The 19,625-nt window shown below is 36.0% G+C and overlaps 1 protein-coding gene across 1 annotated transcript in view; it reads right to left on the reverse strand.

Moving 5' to 3' along the window:
- The window catches only part of PPP1R13B (protein phosphatase 1 regulatory subunit 13B), a 56,443-nt gene extending 46,765 nt beyond the window's left edge, over positions 1 to 9,678 (reverse strand). Inside the window, exon 1 of the mRNA XM_070942271.1 lies at positions 9,336 to 9,678. Within this exon, the coding sequence (XP_070798372.1) occupies positions 9,336 to 9,344 (9 nt within the window). The 5' untranslated portion in view covers positions 9,345 to 9,678. The remainder of the gene's footprint in view (positions 1 to 9,335) is intronic.
- Between the last annotated feature and the right edge of the window lie 9,947 nt (positions 9,679 to 19,625).

Below are 19,625 nucleotides of genomic sequence, written 5' to 3' on the forward strand. Positions count from 1 at the left end.
AAAGCACTCCGTCATCTCCTGAAATAAAGCCAGATCCAGGTGCTACTCTGCATGATCAACGGTGGCCCTGCTGAGCCAATCTGCCTATATATTTGTGGCCCCTGAAATATGCTCAGCCTGTAATGACAAATGGCGCTTCTCTGCCCAGAGACATAGCCTCTCAGCTTGTCTCATAAGGGATCTGGATTGGGTTCCTCCCTGCCTGTTAACATGTGCCTTAGCAGCCACATTGAATTTGTAACTTTGAAACAAAGTCATATGTAGCTTTTGGAAGGGTCTATTATAACTTTGAATAGTCATTAAATGAGCTATCATACCTCAAGAACTACTTGTAACTGTAGAGTTAAGATTTTAACATTTCTCCTTACAATTTCAAAATGTATTTTAATTTATTCCTCTATTCTGTATTCAAGATAAAGTTTTAGAAAAATATGGCATTACTTTGAAAAACCTAGATAGTGCCATCTTTTCCAAATCTTATATTGCCTTAAGATGGTATCATTTTGAAAGGTTTTTCACATCATTCAAATCAAACGTAAGGAGGGAATCGAGCTAAAAAGAATGGATAAAGTTGGAGAACATAATACTACTTTGGTATACCAAAATTTACAATGAAACTGATAAAATAGAAAATTTTCCAGGGAGGAAGGATATTAATCATTAAAGATATGCAAGTTGCTATATTATATAAATGGCGTATACATTTCTTTTGTAGTTAACAATATGCTAATTACAAAAATGGCAATATGTTGCATATTTCCTATGAGTTTTGTTTATTTCATTATTTTAAAAAGGTGCTGTTATGCAATCATACAATTCTTAAACAGAATAGTAAAAAAAAACCCTCATGTTAACATTTTATTTGGAATAACAAAAATCTAATTATCATTTGTAGGAAGTTAGCACTCACCCCTCTCCTAGAAGAATGAAATATTTTAGGAAATATTAAAAAAGGCAGAATATTATATTTCCCTGAATAAGAAATGGAGAAACATGTTTTAAAGACAAAGCAGCTTCCTGCCTTCCCCCCCTCAACACACACACCTTTGTTAATGGGCCATTAAGGCATCAGCCAAGCTCATTCAATAGGCCATCATCTGCAACACAATAGGACCCATCTAGCAACAGAAACTCACCACTTGGCAAGGCTCAAGCAAGCTTCAGACAACCTACAAAGTTAGCTAAGACCCCTAGATCACCTGGGAGTTTGACAACCAATCAGGATACATTTCTTATACAAGAACAAGAAACTCAGAGGTGGAGCCTAACAGAGGGCATAAAACCAAGGCACTCCCAGTATCTGGGACTTCTTTCTTTTCTACTCAGGAACTCAAGCCATATGATTCTGCTCAGGAGCTCAAGCCATGTGATTCCTGTCCACCATTAAACCATCTTTCCAAGCAGTCTCCATGTTTCCAGTGTCTTTTTCCCCACTTGGAACTGAACCCAGATGGACATTTCTTCCAACACATTAAAGCAAAATTATAAAAACTTATTCACAATTTGGGAAAATATACAGACTCACAGATTTAGCACCTCTCCTCTCATAGCTGTATATTACAATTAGGTGATCTTTAAAATTCTTAGGAAATGAGAAACTGCAAGGATTTTGGATTAATGGAATTTAGGAAATGTCAGACAACAAAAATTTATAGATCTGTATATTCTGGGAGAACTAGTGTGGGAACCTAGATTAAGTATTTATGTAAACTCTAGTTATAAAATTAAACAGGTAATGCGATAAATGCATCTATCTACTTTCAAAAATAATACTAATTTATTCACAATATTAAAATTATGCAAAACATTTGAAAGGTGTGCAAAATGTATTGACAAAAGCAAAATACTCCTTTCCTAAGTGTAAAGCAACCATGATCTTAGCAAACCATCACATGGCTGCTTCAAAGGCTGTCCCTGGTACTGCATACTGCATGCCGACAACACTTCCTTAAGATAATAAACAGAATAAGCACATATGGCAAAAGGGCATAGCTGTTTTAAGGCTTTAAAGCAGGATGCTTTGCTTCCACAAACACACTTTGTAAAGTGTCCTATTCAAATACATGTTCTGCAGAGCTATCTGACGCATATTTAAACAGATACTGAAATCTTCAAGCAATTCAAGGGTACGCTGAAGTCTTGACTTAACAGACATTTTGTGTTCATTATCTCTTAAATTCAGGTTTACAGGGTTGTCATAATTTGGTAACTGCATTAAATCCAAAGGAAAGAGATGTTACTGTATAAATAAAATCACTAGTCTGAATTAAGAGAAAACCACAATTGGAATGATAAACAGATCTTTAAAAAATATTTTAAGAAGTTTTGAATTATATGATATCCTACCATCAGTGTTTTGAATGTATTTGAAGTTATTATTTAACCAAATGGCATTTAAAGGTCATCTGGTTACATAGGAATAAAAGCAATGTTGGCAATATAAATGAGTCTCTTTACCTAAAGTTTTTATAACCTAAAATTAGAAATTATCAAAGACTAATTTTAGAAGAAATTCATAATAATTGAAAATGAAAACCAATGTTATATCTGTCTTGTTCTATCAACATGATTGTCTCTAGAGTTATTAAAATGGCTATTAATTTGACAATTGCAGCCCATACTATTATAACTTATAAACTGAAAAGGATCTATGTCATGCAGGGCTTCATTCAAATACCCCACAAACATGACCACCAATGCAGCTACAGCCTTACTTAATATTTCCTCCCTGGCATCAAATTATCAAGGCATGCTACCAATTGTGGCTCTATTCTCCATGAATTTGCCCTATTCTCCTTCAACCAACATTTAATGGCAGCGAATTCCACAGCTTAATTGTGCAAAGTAATATAGTTGGTCGGTTTAACAACCACTTGTGCAGTGATTGTTCAAATTTGCTTTGGTCATCGCACAAGCAATACTTACAATTGGTCTTCAAAGTTTCAGCTGTTTCAGTACCTTTGCAATCATGTGATTCCAGCAACCAGCCCAAATTTCTGACCTTCACGATGTCCCACAATTATGTGATCACAGTTTGTCTACTGGCTTTCCACAAGCAAGTTAATGGGGAAGCAGACAGGAAGTCAGAAATTATGATCACATGAGGCCCTCACTTAATGATCCACACAGTCTTTGCTTAACTGGGGTCTACTGGAACGGCCATCACTAAGTAGTGCAGTCAGGTGACATTGCGTTTTATAACCATATCCGTTTAGCAATTCCAACTCCGGTTGTAATCATTAAGCGAGGGCTTCCTAGCCCTCTTTTTATCATCCTTTCTTCTAATTTTAATAGATGAACCCAATATCTAATAATGTGAGAAAAATATTATCTATATTTAATTATACATGCATGATTTTAAATGCCTGTCATATGTCCCCTTACTCATCTTTACTCCAAGCTTTAAAAAAATGCAGATGCTACATTCCTTCCTAATAGAATTAGTGTAGTACTTAATCATGGTGTTTTCAAGAATACCTCCCAGAATTCCCAAGTCAGCTTAGTCAAAGGATACTGCTGCTGAGTGTGTCTAGACTTTTGAATTTTCTTTTTTAACTCCATCTTTCTTTTAAAAGTTAAGTGACTGGTTGAATGCTGATTTACTCTAATCCCTTGTTGGATTTTAACATGAATTTTTCAATGTTTTTTCACGGTTTTATTCTGCAATTCTGAATTACTTTCATTTTTTCTGTATGGAAGTCAAAGTATATTTTCTGGGTAATGAAAATGACCTGTTTGAATTTACATTTGCATTAGATTTTCACTACAGGTATTTCACATTTTCTTAACTTTTAAAAATCTCTTTTTTGATGGAAATTTTCCTTTTTCCTTTTTTTCCTTCCTTCTTTCTTGTGAGAAATATCTCATCTTTTTCTTTGGCTACTTTGTTACAGTATATCTAACTCCCCTGTCCCTGAAAAGAACTGTTCATGTCTGGTTGTAAATGCTCAATTACAGGATTATATTAAAAATGCAAACAATGCACCAACTTAAAGATAAAGCCCTTTCGGAGGCCTTCGGGTGGGGGTGGGGGGAATCCTTTTGAACCAAGTTCAAATTGAAAACTTTGGTAAAAATTTTGAGAAAATAATGGTTCAAATCAAACTAAAGAGGATTTCCCAACATAAGCAACTGTAGCCAAACCCTAGACTCACAAATGGATGGACTGGAATCTAAACTGCTGTTGACAGATTTAAAAGGAACTTGGTTTGGAAACTGCAAGTTCACTGAAGAAAGCTGAAAGAGATATGGATTTTACAGATTTGGAGTTAACAGTATCAATGAATGATGAACTAGACTTTCTTAAGAAGATTGATGGTGATTGGGGAATGAACTTACTATACTTAACTGGAAAACAATTTGGACTGGATAGGGGGTTGGGGGGGGGGAAGGAGATGGATCGACAGCAGAGGTTTATAATTCTGGAGTATAAGATACAATTATTGACAAAATTCTCAACCAAAATCTTAAGAAAAACTTTTCTTATGAAGAATCAAATGAGGATATCTGCTCCTGGGAGGATCAGAAATGATGATTGTGGTGATTTATATAGATAAGAAGCTGCTGTAGACTTTCTACGAGTTAAATACAATAATAGATTTTTAACAGAGGACTTTTAAGTTTAATTTTGCTGTTGGTTCACCTGTTAATTACTTTGCTTTTATATATACCGTTTCCCTCAAAATAAGACATCCCCTGATAATAAACCCAATCGGGCTTTTGAGTGCATGGCAATAAGGCCAAGTGTTTATTTCAGGGTTCAAAAATATATAAGACAAGGTCTTATTTTCGGGGAAACACGGTAGCAGATAGATGCCAGGTCAAATTGGTTGCAAATAGATGCTGAAGTTTATAAATTTTGGGCATGCTTTGCAACATTGTTGCAACATATTTATCAGCATTCAACTAGAGGTGACCTTGTATGTATATATGATTTTGTTCTTTGTCCTTTTAACGTACATTATGATTTTTTTAATGCTTTGTAAATATTTTATTTTTGTAATTTTTTGGAAGTTTGTATTTTATCTTAATTTTCTGAATAAATAAAAAATTATTCAAAAAAATAAATATTATATGGAAAAACGTCTCATTGACATAATTTGAAATATAAAACATACATTAATAAAGCTGTATGTATAAATGGAATAAAAGAAACAGATTAAATAAGAATAAAATAAAGAATGTGAACCATATTTCTATGTCACCACTATAATTTACCCAGGTCGGATCCACATATGCAGACCTCAACTAGACTTTTATTCAATTATAGAGCCATGTTATATGTGATTTTTGAATTCTGACCAGATATGAAGTATATTGTTTTAATATAAGAATCCAAATAGGTGGTCCAAGATACTAGTCACTCTCTTTCTTATAAAGTTGACATTGAAATAATAAATATGTTGTATCTTCTATCTCTGGAGTTCCACAAATGCAAGTGAGTTCTTTGCAAAGGACTTAAGTTAAATCTTTCATATTTAAGCATTGCATCCAAGCTGTTTAAATCTCGCATTTGTAAACACTTCCCTAAGTTGTTTAGGCTTTTCTGTGTTTAGATATTTGCAATTTGAAAAGTACATTTATAGTTCATAAATTGCTTATTCATTTCAATAAGCCAACCTTACCGAGGATGGCTATATCCTTTTGTGATTCAATATCCAAAAATTTTTGTGCAATAATATTTTTAGCTTATTCTCCAGTTGTATAGGAGATAAGGAGACCATATTCCTAATATAATTCATCAATTTTACAATTCAAACTCAACTTTAAGTTTTTGTCTATTCTAACACACACAATTTTGGGAGTCTGTTAGTTTCCATAGCATTAACTTTGGACCAAAAATTATACACCCTAAATTTAGATAAAGAACAACTTGTATAAATTCCCAATTTAGTTCTATCTGTGGCAGCTGAAGTCTTTTACCCAGACCCAAAATACTTCTCAAATGCTGTAATTATGTTTGTTCTAGTATTGATACTGAAGCACCAAATTTCAGCTCAATATAAGAGCACTGAAATGATCTTGGCCTTATATAATTTAATAATTAGGGTTAAGGAATCTGAATAACTATGCTTATTTATTTATTTAATTTAGGGAGTAGATTCATTCCTGCTCTTGTTCTAAGTGAGTTTCTTTGATGATGAAGGAGCCAAGATCCAGGCTCAAAAAAACTTCCCCTAGGTAAGGAAAGGTATTAACTTGCTTTATTGGCTCATCATCTAATAGCCACCTATGGCTATGGTGTTGTTCTCCAAAACTCTTGACTTTGATTTATTAATAATCAGAGATTATGTCAATAGGAACCAAGTCTTCTTAACAGCCTACTCAATCCCACTTTTAAAAAGGACAGCAATATATTATCAGTGTATACTAGGGTATTACTATGATGTGTACTTCAGGATTCTTCTTTACTCTTGGTAAATCAATGTACAGTAGAACCTCTGGTCATGAATGCTTCTGACCACAATCAAATCAGGTTCTGCCCAAAAAATTCACAATTTTTTTTCACTGCCAATTTCCCCTTCCGTGCCATCTTTTTTGTAAGTGCCAATTTTCCAAAATTAGGTTCAGGCCATGACCAAAGTTATGGAATGAATTATGGTCATGACCAGAGTTCTAATGCACAATGGTGCAGGTTGAAACTACAAAAAAAGTAAATAAGGCAATAATTGAGGGGACTTCACTACAGGAATGGGTGAGACATTTGTTCCATGTTTATGGAAACTCTTTCTTGCTACTATGTTTTCCTAAAAGATCTGAAGCATTCATTCATTAATGTAAATGTAATGTAATATCAAATTACTATAGTTGATGTATGAATTTGTGGATCTAAAATATAGAAATATTAAAGAGTAGAAATATTGGAAAATATAAAAATATAAAAATGCTAAAACCTTTATACAATAGAACAATGTTTCTTAAAGTGTGGCCCTAGGACCTTGGAGGCTCCCAAGACCTTTTCAGGAGTCCTCAAAATCAAAATTATTTGCCAGCGTATGTTGAAAAATAATACAATATTAAAATCCCATAAAACAATTGTGAGAAATGGTGGCATCTGTGAATGTATCTATTTTCATTTTTAATATAGTAAATATCAATAAATAGAAACAAAAGCTCTTTTGGGGTGCTCCATAATTTTTAAAAGCAGGAAGGAGATCTGAACAAAAATGATTACGAAACACAATTATATAGAAATCATACAGTATTTAGAAAATGGAAGGTTCACTTCAGCAGTACAATGCCTGTAAAGGTGATTAGGTTTCATTTTACATCTGCTTTCTAATAATGTTATGATCATTTTGTAAGCTAATACTTTGAAAGCAGAAACTTCTAAATGGCATATTTCATAAAACAACATCCAGTGACATGTCTTATACCTATTTACTGAATGCAATCTAAAGAACAATCTACTGAATGAAGTCAGGAAGTTACCTTGAACTGCAAAGACAGTCATTAAGTTTACATACACCCAAACAAAAAGACAGTCATGCCGATTCATGAGAAAAAAACAAGTTAAGTAATACCTTAACTAAGACAAATCAAAATGCTACAAAAATCACTCATGCTTTCTCAAAAATTTGAAACCATGCAAAATGTTTTGCAACATTTTGGTTCAGTCTAATAAAGCTATTGCCCAATTATGTATTATGCTTGTAAATATTTTCCATTCCAGAAATCTACAATCATCTGCATGTTCTGTAAACTCATTAATTCTAATATCCCTGTTTTTCACAACTGTAAAATACCATCATCATAGAATGAGTGGGAGTTCACCAAATAGGTTTGTCTCATTCTTACTAAAATGCTTAATGCTACAGAAATTTCATCTAAACACTTTATAATTTCACCATTCACAGTCAACATTTATTTCTTACTCATATTCTCATGTTCAAGCAATTTTTCATATGGTTAGTAATACAAGGAATCCTGCCCCTCCCTTATTTATTGGAGATAAAAAGAAATGTATAATTAGGTATACTTCTTTTCTAAAAACCATGTCTTTTGCATATCAAGAGCAATTCAGGAAAAATAATTTTCCAAGCCAAACAAATAAGTAATGTATTATATCTTTACAGATTATATGTATGTATGTATGTATGTATGTATGTGAAAATAAAGCCCAGCCAACTAACAGAAACCAGATTGCTGATAAACAGAATAATTTTTTAAAAAATCCTATCGATGTTGGAAAAGATAAAGCACCAAGACAAGGTCACATTCTTTTATGTTGAGATGAGCAGCAAAACATTTTGCAAGCATGTTTCCAAGAGGCAACAAATTATTTATTTAAATAAATAAATAAATAAATAAATAAATAAATAAATACAAAAACGTACAGAATGAACTATGCAGGCTTGTCCAATACTTCCTGATTCTGTTACATAGAAATCCAACTATATTCAGTCATGAGTAAGACTTTCTGGATTGGGATTTACTCATACAAAAGTAGACATAGGATTGCACCAAGAATGTGTCTCATCATAGCTTTCCACCATACATCCTATGTTTTTCTTTGATGCATATTCAGATTACCCCTTGACTGTGCCAGATGAAAAGCCAGAGAGCTCATACACCTCTGTTTTTCCCATCTGAATTCTCTACAAAAAAACAGAAAGGACACAGCATTCCAATGGTTTTTTAAAAAAAACAAAACAAAAACCACCAACCTTTCCTTGAACCTAACATACATAGCAATGTAAGGTTGTGTAAGAACCTTGTAAGAATGTAAGAAGTAACAACTGATGGTTTGTGGGGGTGGGGATTGGCAGCGGTGGTTTAAATCCTCCTGACAGGCTGACCAACCTTTTCTTAGGGAAGGCTGAGGGAGAAACTAACCATATATATCTATATCTATATCTATATCCATATCTATATATATCTATATATAAAGGAAGGGGGATTATAATCCGATCCGTCCTTCAGATAACCCCAACATCTAACCTTATTACCTCCTACTACAGGAAAACCACCCTCAGCAGCCTGGCCCTGTCACATTCAACTGCTTATGGCACAGAAGGTTTGGGGGGGGGGGGGAGAGGAAGAGAGAGGGAAAATCCTTCCTGCATCTGTTGGGAAAGGGAGGAGGTGGGGGGGGGGAACCCAAAACGTGCGGCGCGGTGCTCCCCACAACTGCCTCCAATCGAATCAAGGTCTTAAGATCTCAGATACCGGATCGTAAGTAAGGCTGTTTCGGCGATTACCTCTGACCGGCCTTTCGTCGCAAACGCCCGGGACGGAGAAAAGCTTATCCCCGCTATGATTCCACCACCTCCTCCTCTCCACAATAAACCGTACCCCTCTTTTCTACCCACCCACCCACCCGCAATCCTGCTTACCGGCATCATTTCCGGCGCTGTCACTAGTGATAATCAAGACGCCGGTCGGAGGAACGAAGGGAAAGGGGCGCAAGGGCGACCGCGGACCAGGCCTGGCTGCGTTGCCGCTCCTTCTGGCTCTCGGGACCGGAATTAGAGGGGGTGGTTTCGAGCACGGTTGCCAGGCTCTGTTGTCCTATTTTCCCTCTAGCGGAATGGTGTCCTCGTTTTCTGGTGGTTTTTCCCCCCCCCCCCCCTTTTCTCGTCCTCCCCTTACGGGCGGTGACGACAGCGGCAGCAGAATCAAAAACGGGCAATCCAAGCCCCGGCCGCTGCTGCCGCCGCCGCCGCCTCGTCCTCCTCTTTTCTCCTCAGGTTTTTTTTTTTTTTTTTTTTCCTTTCCCCTCAGCTCCGCTCTACTCCGCCTCGCCAGGGGTTAACGACGCCGCTTCCCGATTGGCCGAGGCAGGAGAGAAAAGGGGGCGGGGCTTTCCCACTGCCCTTGGAATGAGCAGGAAAAGGGGAGGAGGCAGAGGGAGAGAGAGGAATGCGAGGCGCGCTCAGTGCGTGCCCGCCTACCTGCTCTTTGGATTGCACGTGACACAACCCGGGTTATTATTGCTGGTGCTTTTTAGGATGCAGGAAGGAGCCACCCTTCTAATGCGCCTGCAAGGTTTTCTCCATGGGGGGGGGGGATGGATACTAGTGGATTTTACACGAGCTTTGCGCGCATAGGAGAATCGACCCATCCCTTCCTCCCCCTCCGTGGGCGTTCAGTGGTGCGTCACTGCAGGGTCGCGGAATTCAGCTCCCTTTCGTGATCATAATAGATTTCTGAACCAATCTCAAAAGGCAGCTTTATGCTAAAGGCGGCCCCGCTGTTCTCAAGTCAACGTAGGCTGTGTTTCTAATTAAACAAAAAATACGACGGCCTCATCTTTTCCCCCTTTCTGATACCCTTCAAAAGGACGACGTTAGCAATGCTGTGTATTCGATCATCTCCTGCCAGATTGGGGACATTTAATGTAAATTCTGTACAATCGGAAGGCACCAAGTTGGGAGACGCTGCCTGGCGCTTTTAATGGCCCCAGTTCGTTCTGGATTTGCTGTCTTCTGGCTGTTTTTCCTGTTTTTCCAATTCTGTCTTGAGCGAAGTAGTTCTGGCATCCTGCTAACTTCCTTTTCCTTCTAGTAACGTAGGATTTGCTGCTCTAAGCAAAGGCCGCCTACAAGTACTTTCCTCGTGGATTTTTTTTTTTTGCATTTGCATTTGCATTTGCTAGCAGGATCGGCTGTATTGCTGTTTGGGCAGAAAAATCATTTTTATATATCCTCTCTGCTTGTTCCTCTTCTAGGTCATGGGGACCGAAAAAAACTGAAAATTAAGCCTCCTATGATACATTTATATAGGTTAATAGAGATGAGGGTAAAACAACATTGAGAAAAAAAATCCAAGTATCTCTCTCCTTATTGCACAGGTCACCATTTGTAACAAATACATTGACTTAAATATGAAAGTCTATTTTTTCTTACACTAAGTTTGTCAAACCCTATTTTTAAATATGCTCATATCCTTATTTTCCCCTAGAATTCTGCCTCCCTAATTAGCTTTATGCATTGGGATTGATCAATATAATTGCAAATACCGTAAATCTCAAATTCATATAAATTGAGATCCGTTCTACTGCTGATCAATTAATTTATTATTCTTAACATTACCTCTCCTAGTGTTTAGCTGAAAGTAAAATTAAAGTTTTTCACTAATTCTGTTCACATATTTATATCACACATGAAATTAAACCACAAATTAATTAGACTTCTTTCTAATAAACATAGTAGGAATGGGATACAAATTATTTCTTTTCATTATACGCCCCTTCCCCTCAAACCCCTGCATATCAAAGGCTTCCAAGTGTTTCTACTGTGGTTTCCTTTTTCTGCTGTATTGTATAATTTGTTTGTTTTTTTTAGACCTTGATCTGGGCAAGGGCTGGAGTAAAAGCTAAAATCTTGAAGAAAAGTAGATTATGTGGTGAACAAGAAACCACATGTGAATTACTAAGACATAGAACCAACCTTCTTTCATAAGCATTATAAAATTCAGAAAGGTCTGCATAATAGTAAATACGATTATTTTATTTTTTAAACTAGAATAAAACGGAACAAATAGAAACAACATGTTTAAAATAAATGTATCTTAAAATTCACGAATCATATGGGGCTCCCAAAACACCTCACTTTCTCTTTAGAAGAGGCCCAAATTTATAGATCCCTCAAATACTGACTTGATTCATATTTTCATATATATCACACTTAAAGTTTCTTTAAAGGTGAGTTATTTAATAATAATCCACATTCAGCAAAACCTGATTGCACCACAGCTAAATGTATTAATTCAGTCTTCCAAATTTGCAAAGCAGCTCATTTTAAACTAACCACACTGGGATGGTTTTCAAACTAGCCTAGGCTAAAATATGATAGGCTCGTTGGGGGGTTCAGTATACTGAATGCATGTAGACAGCACATTCAGAGTATTACTTTTAACTTTTAACAAAGGCTCACATATTAAGGATTTGCAGCTTTGAGGATAAGGTTGCTTTAAGGATAAGAAGCTTGTTAGTCTTTTAAGATACCACAATACTTTTTTTTCTAACACTAGTCTGTCAATATTTTAGATCAGAAATTGGATGCTCAGCAAATACTCCTGTAGCATAAATCCCAGAGGTCTAACTGGTAAAGTTAGTTAATGTTAGGCTGTGTTCACATGACATGGTAAGCCACTACAAAGGCTACAAAGTCAAAGCAAGCTTGTCCATGACATCATGTAATAAGTGCACCTCATTAGGAAAGGATGAAACCTTAACCAAACCACATAATATTGGCCCACTCAACATGCCTAGACATAGTTTATCTTTATTTTACTAGGGCTTCTCATTTTGTCTGAACCCTGTAATGATGTTGAGAGTACCTTTCCAGCTACCAACACAGATGCAGAAAGTGGCTCCTTGTAGCTGCTCTAACTACACCACCTCTTCTCTTTATGTCTCCAGTTGAGAGACAATGAGTTTAAAAACATGTTTCCTAAATAATACAAAAAAGGGATGCAGCCCAATTTGAACACCACTACAGAACTGGTAATCTTTCTTGTTTCCTATACTCCCAGTATTTCTCAACTTCAGAAATTTAAGCATGTTGGTTGGGAATCAAAGTCCATAGATAATAGTGCTGAGGTTAAAAAACACTGATCTATTCAAATGATAGGTAATATATGCAAGTGCAAACTCAGTGTTGGGGAAAACATATCAAGGGGAACTAGAACTTCCACCTGAAACTTTCTTACGGTTCTCTGCTAAGACCTGTTAACAGTAATTGGCATTGGTTCTATTTGGATGTTATGCTTAGTCAGTTTACCAGTCTACTCAATTATTCTATTTTTTACATTCACACAACTCACTGTACATAAATTGATAAGACTTGGGTTCACAAAACTCCCTACACTAAAATGTGGTTGATTTTTTTTTGTGCTTCGGATGTGTGATCACAGCTATAGTGCTATACAATACATAGATGAAAAATCAAATCCGGTTTCTCTTTCTGTAGCTTTGCTTAGTCTTAATAGCAGATGTAAACATAGAATGACTCGAGCAAGAGTAATTCTTCCTGTCTTCTTCCTCTGTTACACCCTATGGGCTAAAGGCACAATGCACTTTAAAAGAATTTCCACAGCTGACAGGCCCTTACTACCGACTTGAGGTATGCAAGGAATGCAGATGGCGGAGTCCACGCCTCCTTCCGCTTCTCCATCAAGGTGAGGCCCTGGGACAAGGCTTTCCTGAAAGTGGGAGGTTGAGGTAGAAACGGATATTTAAAAACCCACTGGGTTGTAAATGGTCTTAATTTAAAGTAGGGGGAGAACATAACTTCCTATTATTGTTACTGGAGATTTGGAAAAGGTACATGCAAGTTTTGGAAATAATATATTTAGCGTATTTTATTTTTTTAGAAGTATTTGAAATTTTAAATTAAGAGGAAGCAACATCAAGTCAAATTTATTTGTGATGGTAATTGATTTTGTGATGGGAAACTTGATATTTAAAAGCTGTTCACTTAATCATGCTTTACTAAATTAGACCAATTTCTTTGCTTACTTGAGATAAGGAACTGTAATTTAACACGGGTTATACATAAACAACATTTTAAGCTAAGATGTAGTTGGCTACTATATATTGTGGAAAATTACAGAGAAAGTAAAATATGAAGTGAAAATATATTTTTGCAAACTTATTTTAAATAAATATCGGTACTCTCTCGTAGTCCAACCGACCTCACAGGAGAAGGAATATTAGATGAGTTCGCTGCCTTGAACTGTTTATAAAAATCATAAAGGCAGGATATAAATAAAATACACTCTGCTCTGCATTACATAACCAAAGAGAAGAGAGCTTAAAATGTATACTACTCATAATATGTTTCTCCTGTTGTGATGCTTTGGGAATTTTTCTTTTTCTAACCAGATCCTGCTTGATTTACAAATTCAGTCTTTCTTTTACTACCTTCCTCTGCCAGACCAAGTTTAGTCCTGTTGTATTCATTTCAAGGAGTAATTGTGCTGAAAGGTGGGCAGAATTACAACCTGCTTAGTGTGATTTCTGTCCAAGTTCTACGAGATTGGAAAGAATAAAAACAAAAGTCCTTGGATTTTTAAGTGTGAAATCTAATGAAACTTTCAGCAATCCTGAGATGTAACTTTGATATCATAACAGCTTTGTTCTTGTCTCCTTTCCCCACCACCCTATGAATATTAACTAGTTATGAGAGTTTGAGACATACTTCTAAAGTAGCCTGTGTTTCACCTCCTGCTTCTTCTTAGGGAAAACCTGTTCAGCTTCTTTGTGGCAGAAATTGCATATACCTAACGCTGACTGGCTGATGACGTCCCAACCCCTCCCAGTACCGCTTATCAATTATTATTAACCTCATTGTATTTTTAAATGTATTCCTAGATATATATGCCAACTCAGCTGTTTGCACAATATTCTAATCCAGTGTTTCTCAACTTTGGCAACTTTTAAGATATATGGACTTCAATACTTAAAAATTGCTGGCTGGGGAGTTCTGGAAGTTGAAGTCCTTACATCTTCAAGTTGTCAACGTTGAGAAACATTACTCTCATCTATTGCTTGACAATGACTTGCTCATTTAACTGGGTATTCACAACCTCCAGAACCTTTAAGCACACAGATTGAGTTTACAGTAGATGTGGTCCATCATGTGACATCCAAGGTATCCTCTCAGAGTCTACCTGATATTTATCAGTCTCCTGAATTTTATATGCATGAATTTTAAATGGGAAGCTGCAAAGTATCAACATATTTTTTTTTTCACAGAATGCCTACGGCAATCAAATGAGCTCTATAAGCATTTTTAGAACATGCAAACTGTGGAATGTTTGTTTGGAAATGTGCACAGCAGCCCAGAGAAATATCAATAGGAGTAAAAAGAAACATTTCATGGGAGAAAGTGGCATTTAATTCAAAGCTGAATTTGTACAAAAAGTATCTGCAAGATTCTCTTTATATTCAACAGCTGTGGATCCTAGGAAAAATTGTATCTATTGCCATTTCTTGTTTCCACTTAACCAGTGATCCTTCCTTATATCTTTCCTTGATCTATTACTCTTTGATATTTATTGTCCTATTGTATTTATTACTTCTGCACTTTAACTGCATCCATTAACTTCTGCATCTGAGCTTAAATGCTTGCATAAAAATGAAAAAATTTGTAATTTGAAGAGGACCATTTTCAGACTTAATTCAAGGTTGTAGCATTGCATTGTATTTTCTGTCATGAGCCACCTAAAAGACAGGTCTGACCTACGTTTACTGCTTCAATGAGAGCTGTGCCTTTTAGAACATAACTCTTTGATAGTTACAGTAATTTGTGTGTTCCAGCAGTTCATTACTTATGAATAACAAAAACTGATTTTTTTTCATTCCCAATTGCAATGGGATCCCAGGATGTAGACAAGTTTCTTAATGCAATTATAAAAGTTCAGAACATTCTAATATAGTACATCTTATTTTATAGTAATGGAAGTTTTAACCTTGTCTCCTGTAAAATTACTGATGCTGTTTGAAAGGGTTCTATAGAATGATTTAAATCATGGTCTGAGAAATCAGTGTTTTTAAACACCTTTTTCAGTCTCTGAAGCAGCTGGGAGCTATTCCAATTTTTTTCATCATCCAATTGATCAAAGGAAAGCAGATCATAGTTTCTTACTGCTAATGGCAACAAGGACAGCTCAAGTTTTTATTTTCTTTCCCTTGCAAAATGCCTGATTTCTTATAACAAAGAGAAGATGAGTGCTGACTCAGTGCTTCCCCTTTCCTTGTAACAATAATATCCCACATCACCCAGTGGAAGGGGAACATATTGGGAGGGTAGGGAGGAAAATTATCTGGACATAGTCATTTATGCTAAAACCATATCTAGTTTAATATCTGGCCTGAAGGGTACCTAAAGCCAAATGTTGCCAAAAGTGAGACTGGATTTGGAGAACATATGGCTGAGAAATACTTTTCTTTATTGTCCTGAGTTGCATGATGGAAATTAATTACAATACTTTTTTTTAAATTCATTTTGAATGTACTAAATACATAAATGTTAATCTACATTGGAAATCATAAAATATGGAAATCATATATATCCATGTTTTTCCTCTTATAAAATTCAAGATGATGTGGGGATTACATAAACTTCCATAAGATTACTGATCACATTGAGGCCTCCTTAGCTTTTACCAAATGGTTGTATTATGTACCTTGAGACTCTCAAGTCATACGGTATAGTCATACAAGATACTGAATCACAAACTGCCGACTATATTGTAAACCAGCATATTCTACAAACCCGATGTGTGGTTATATCACGGTTCAGTGTGTCATTAAACCTAGAAATTAAACACATTTCTACCCTACTGTAATCAAAATGATTCCCAGCCTACATATAGATAGAAACAATTTTTAGACATCCATGGCAGCAACTGAAAGTATGCAATGACTTGTTACTCAAAAGCCAATTACATTGAATAAACCATGTTTATGTTATCCATGTGAAGATAACCACACATGTGGCTATTGTAATATGTAACATAACCTGAGTGACATGATGCTATAAAGCTAAAACTAAACAAAAGTTGGATGGGGAACTTTTGAAAAAAAGTCTATACTATGTATTCAATGACAGAACATATATATTTGTATGTAAATATTACAAAGGGCATTAGTCTCCAATGATTAAACACAAGTAAACAATGACCTATAGTAATAATTTTCTGCCAGATATAATCGTAATTTTAAAGTTGAATACAATTCAGATTACTTTTTGAGGGATTTAGAAATACAGAGAACAACTTCTCAAAACTGTAAGATATCCCTTTAGATAAATTAATAATCGATTCAACAGAGATCACCTTATTGAAATTCCTGGCATGAGGTGAATAAAGAAACAAATCAAAATTGGCACATAAACCTTATTTCCATAAACTTGTTTGTCCTTGTCTTCTATTTTTAGCTTGTTTGGGCTTAAACGCACAACTGTTTAAAGCATCAGTGTACCTGTATATTCAAAGAGGATATGACTGGTTAGTTTTAAAAACATGTAATTTAGGAAATATCCATTTACTTTAATTTATCTAAACTTCTTCTGTTGAATTATACAGTAGAATTGTACTGATTGGAAGTTTGCTAAAGAGATTGTGTGCTCTTCTTTTAGTTAAATAAACAGGATGGGCAGCATAATCTACGTGACCGTTTCTACTGCTAAAATATAGTGCTTTGCATCTCTGGATTTTTATTTTATTTTACAGATAGAAACCCAGTATAAGGCATTTGTTATATATAACTATCTGCTTGAGTCATAAGATGTCTGTATTTCAAATTTACCAGAATACATACAAGCCGATGAAGCTGCAAAGTTTAAACTCTGCATTATCCGTCTTAGCCTTTTTGGCCAAAATTGTAATTATTTTATTTTATTTTAATTACAGGTACAATTAGGAGTAAAAAAGGGATGTTGATTATGTCTTAATTGTATGTATGGCTTAACATATGTGCATACCAGAGGTGGGTTTCAGCAGGTTCTGACCAGTTTTGGAGAACTGGTAGCGGAAATTTTGAGTAGTTCGGAGAACTGGTAGTAAAAATTCTGACTGGCCCTGTCCCCATTTATTCTCTGCCTTCCAAGTCCCAGCTGATCAGGAGGAAATGGAGATTTTGCAGTAACCTGCCCCTGGAGTGGGGTGGGAATGGAGATTTTACAATATCCTTCCCCTGCCATGCCCAAGCCATGCCCACCAAGCCACACCCACAGAACTGTTAGTAAAAATTTTTGAAACCCACCACTGGTGCATACAATGCTAAAATTGGAAAAAATCACATCCTTCAAAGTATTACTAATATCTATGGGTGATTTGCATTTTTTATCCCACCGTTTTGTGTCGTACTACTATTTAAAATAATTCACCTGCCAACCTTTTTCTAATCTGTCTTCTGTTCATTTAAAGAAAGCATAATAAAAACCCAGCAAAACGAAACACTATTCCAATAATATTAAAATAGCAGCCAACTTACATATTTGTAACATAGTTTTTAAAAGATTTCCCAATTTTTTAGTTGATTTGACACTGCCTAACTTCTAAGGGACTCTGGATTGCTCACAATATACAAAATAAAAATAATACAGTAAGGATATTGATCAAAAGGCGAAGTAGAAAAGAAGAGCAAGATGAGCCACGATGGTGCAGTGGTTAGAGTGCAGTACTGCTGGCTACTTCTGCTAACTGCCGGCTGCCTGCAATTTGGCAGTTCAAATCTCACCAGGCTCAAGGCTGACTCAGCCTTCCAGCCTTCCGAGGTGGGTAAAATGAAGACCCAAATTGTTGGGGGAAAGATGCTGACTCTGTAAACTGCTTAGACGGCTGTAAAAGCACTGTGAAGCGGTATATAGGTCGAGTGAAGTGAAATGAAAGATAGTAAATCTACTAGGCAACACATTTACCAACTTCCTGTGGGAGGCTCCAGCTAACCAAGCTCAAGGCCTGGGAGAATATGGCCCTCCAGAAATCCATCAGGTAGGAATAATTAAAGGAAGGCATATTGTTACACTTCTTTTACAGATAAATGCAGAGTCTTCCATCCAGTGGCCATGGAGAAGCATAACATAAAGGTCCAAAGACTTTCAAATTTGAAAGTAGCTTACAACATCAGAATTTTACTTTCATGACTACAGATTGCTCTCTAGGCTGAATTTCTCATGCTTGGCTGACAAAACTGCATTATTTTGCAGGATCAAACAATTGTTAATTCAAAATTAACAAGTGGCAGTTTCATGGTATTAATACTGACAAAACTGACTAAGGATAGCCAATTCAAGCTCTCATGGGGCGCTGAGAGTACTGCATACAATATTCAGTCCACAACACAGACTAGAACCATCAGTGCTTATTAGCAGTGCTGTGGAGTCGGAGTCGGAGTCGGAGTCGAGGAGTCGGAGTCGGAGGAAATTTTGGGTACCTGGAGTCGGAGTCGGAGTCGGCAAACAATGCACCGACTCCGACTCCTACTAAATTTAGATTGGAATTTTAAAAAAAGCAAGTTTAAATGTCCCAATTCACAAAAAGTTATAATTAATGACTTCTCTACTGTAAGAATAAAGACCAATGCATGCAGTGCCTCACGTAACCGCAAAATGAACACGTTAAGTGACCGTGAAGAAGCATGCTTTTCATGTGCTTCACTATAAGGCACGCAACGCACAATTAGGAGTGGCAATACTTATACTTTCCATAGTGTTGTGTTCTGCTGTTACAGGGAACGCAGCGCCCATGGGTAACCTAGCCTCTCACTGATAAGGGATTAAGTAAATATGTTTTTTGCAGGACTAGAGACACTTGCATAAGTGAAGGGAATGGAGGGTCAATAGTTCAAGACTGAAGCTGTAAACCATTGGAAAAACTGCTGTCATTCAGCTAAGGCTATAAAAACTTGTAACTCTGATTGTTAGCTTAAACTTTAAACATGACTAAACACTGTTTAAATTTATGAACCGGCCAAATACTCTGTTCAAAGAAAATACATTGTATGTTTGTATGTGTGTTTCTAATTATTGTTATTTATTCATATTTGTTCTCTTTTATTCTTTAAAGTTTAACAATTCATTCTTTATCTTAATATCTTTATATTTGTTTGGGGTTGGCTTTCTTCCCTTTCATCTTTTTTATTGTACAGCAATCTTTCTCCTCAAACCTACCAC

This window comes from Pituophis catenifer, unplaced genomic scaffold (assembly GCF_029215685.1).
Source record: "Pituophis catenifer annectens isolate HBS135680 unplaced genomic scaffold, rPitCat1.0.hap2 SCAF_1, whole genome shotgun sequence".
Taxonomy (NCBI): domain Eukaryota; kingdom Metazoa; phylum Chordata; class Lepidosauria; order Squamata; family Colubridae; genus Pituophis; species Pituophis catenifer.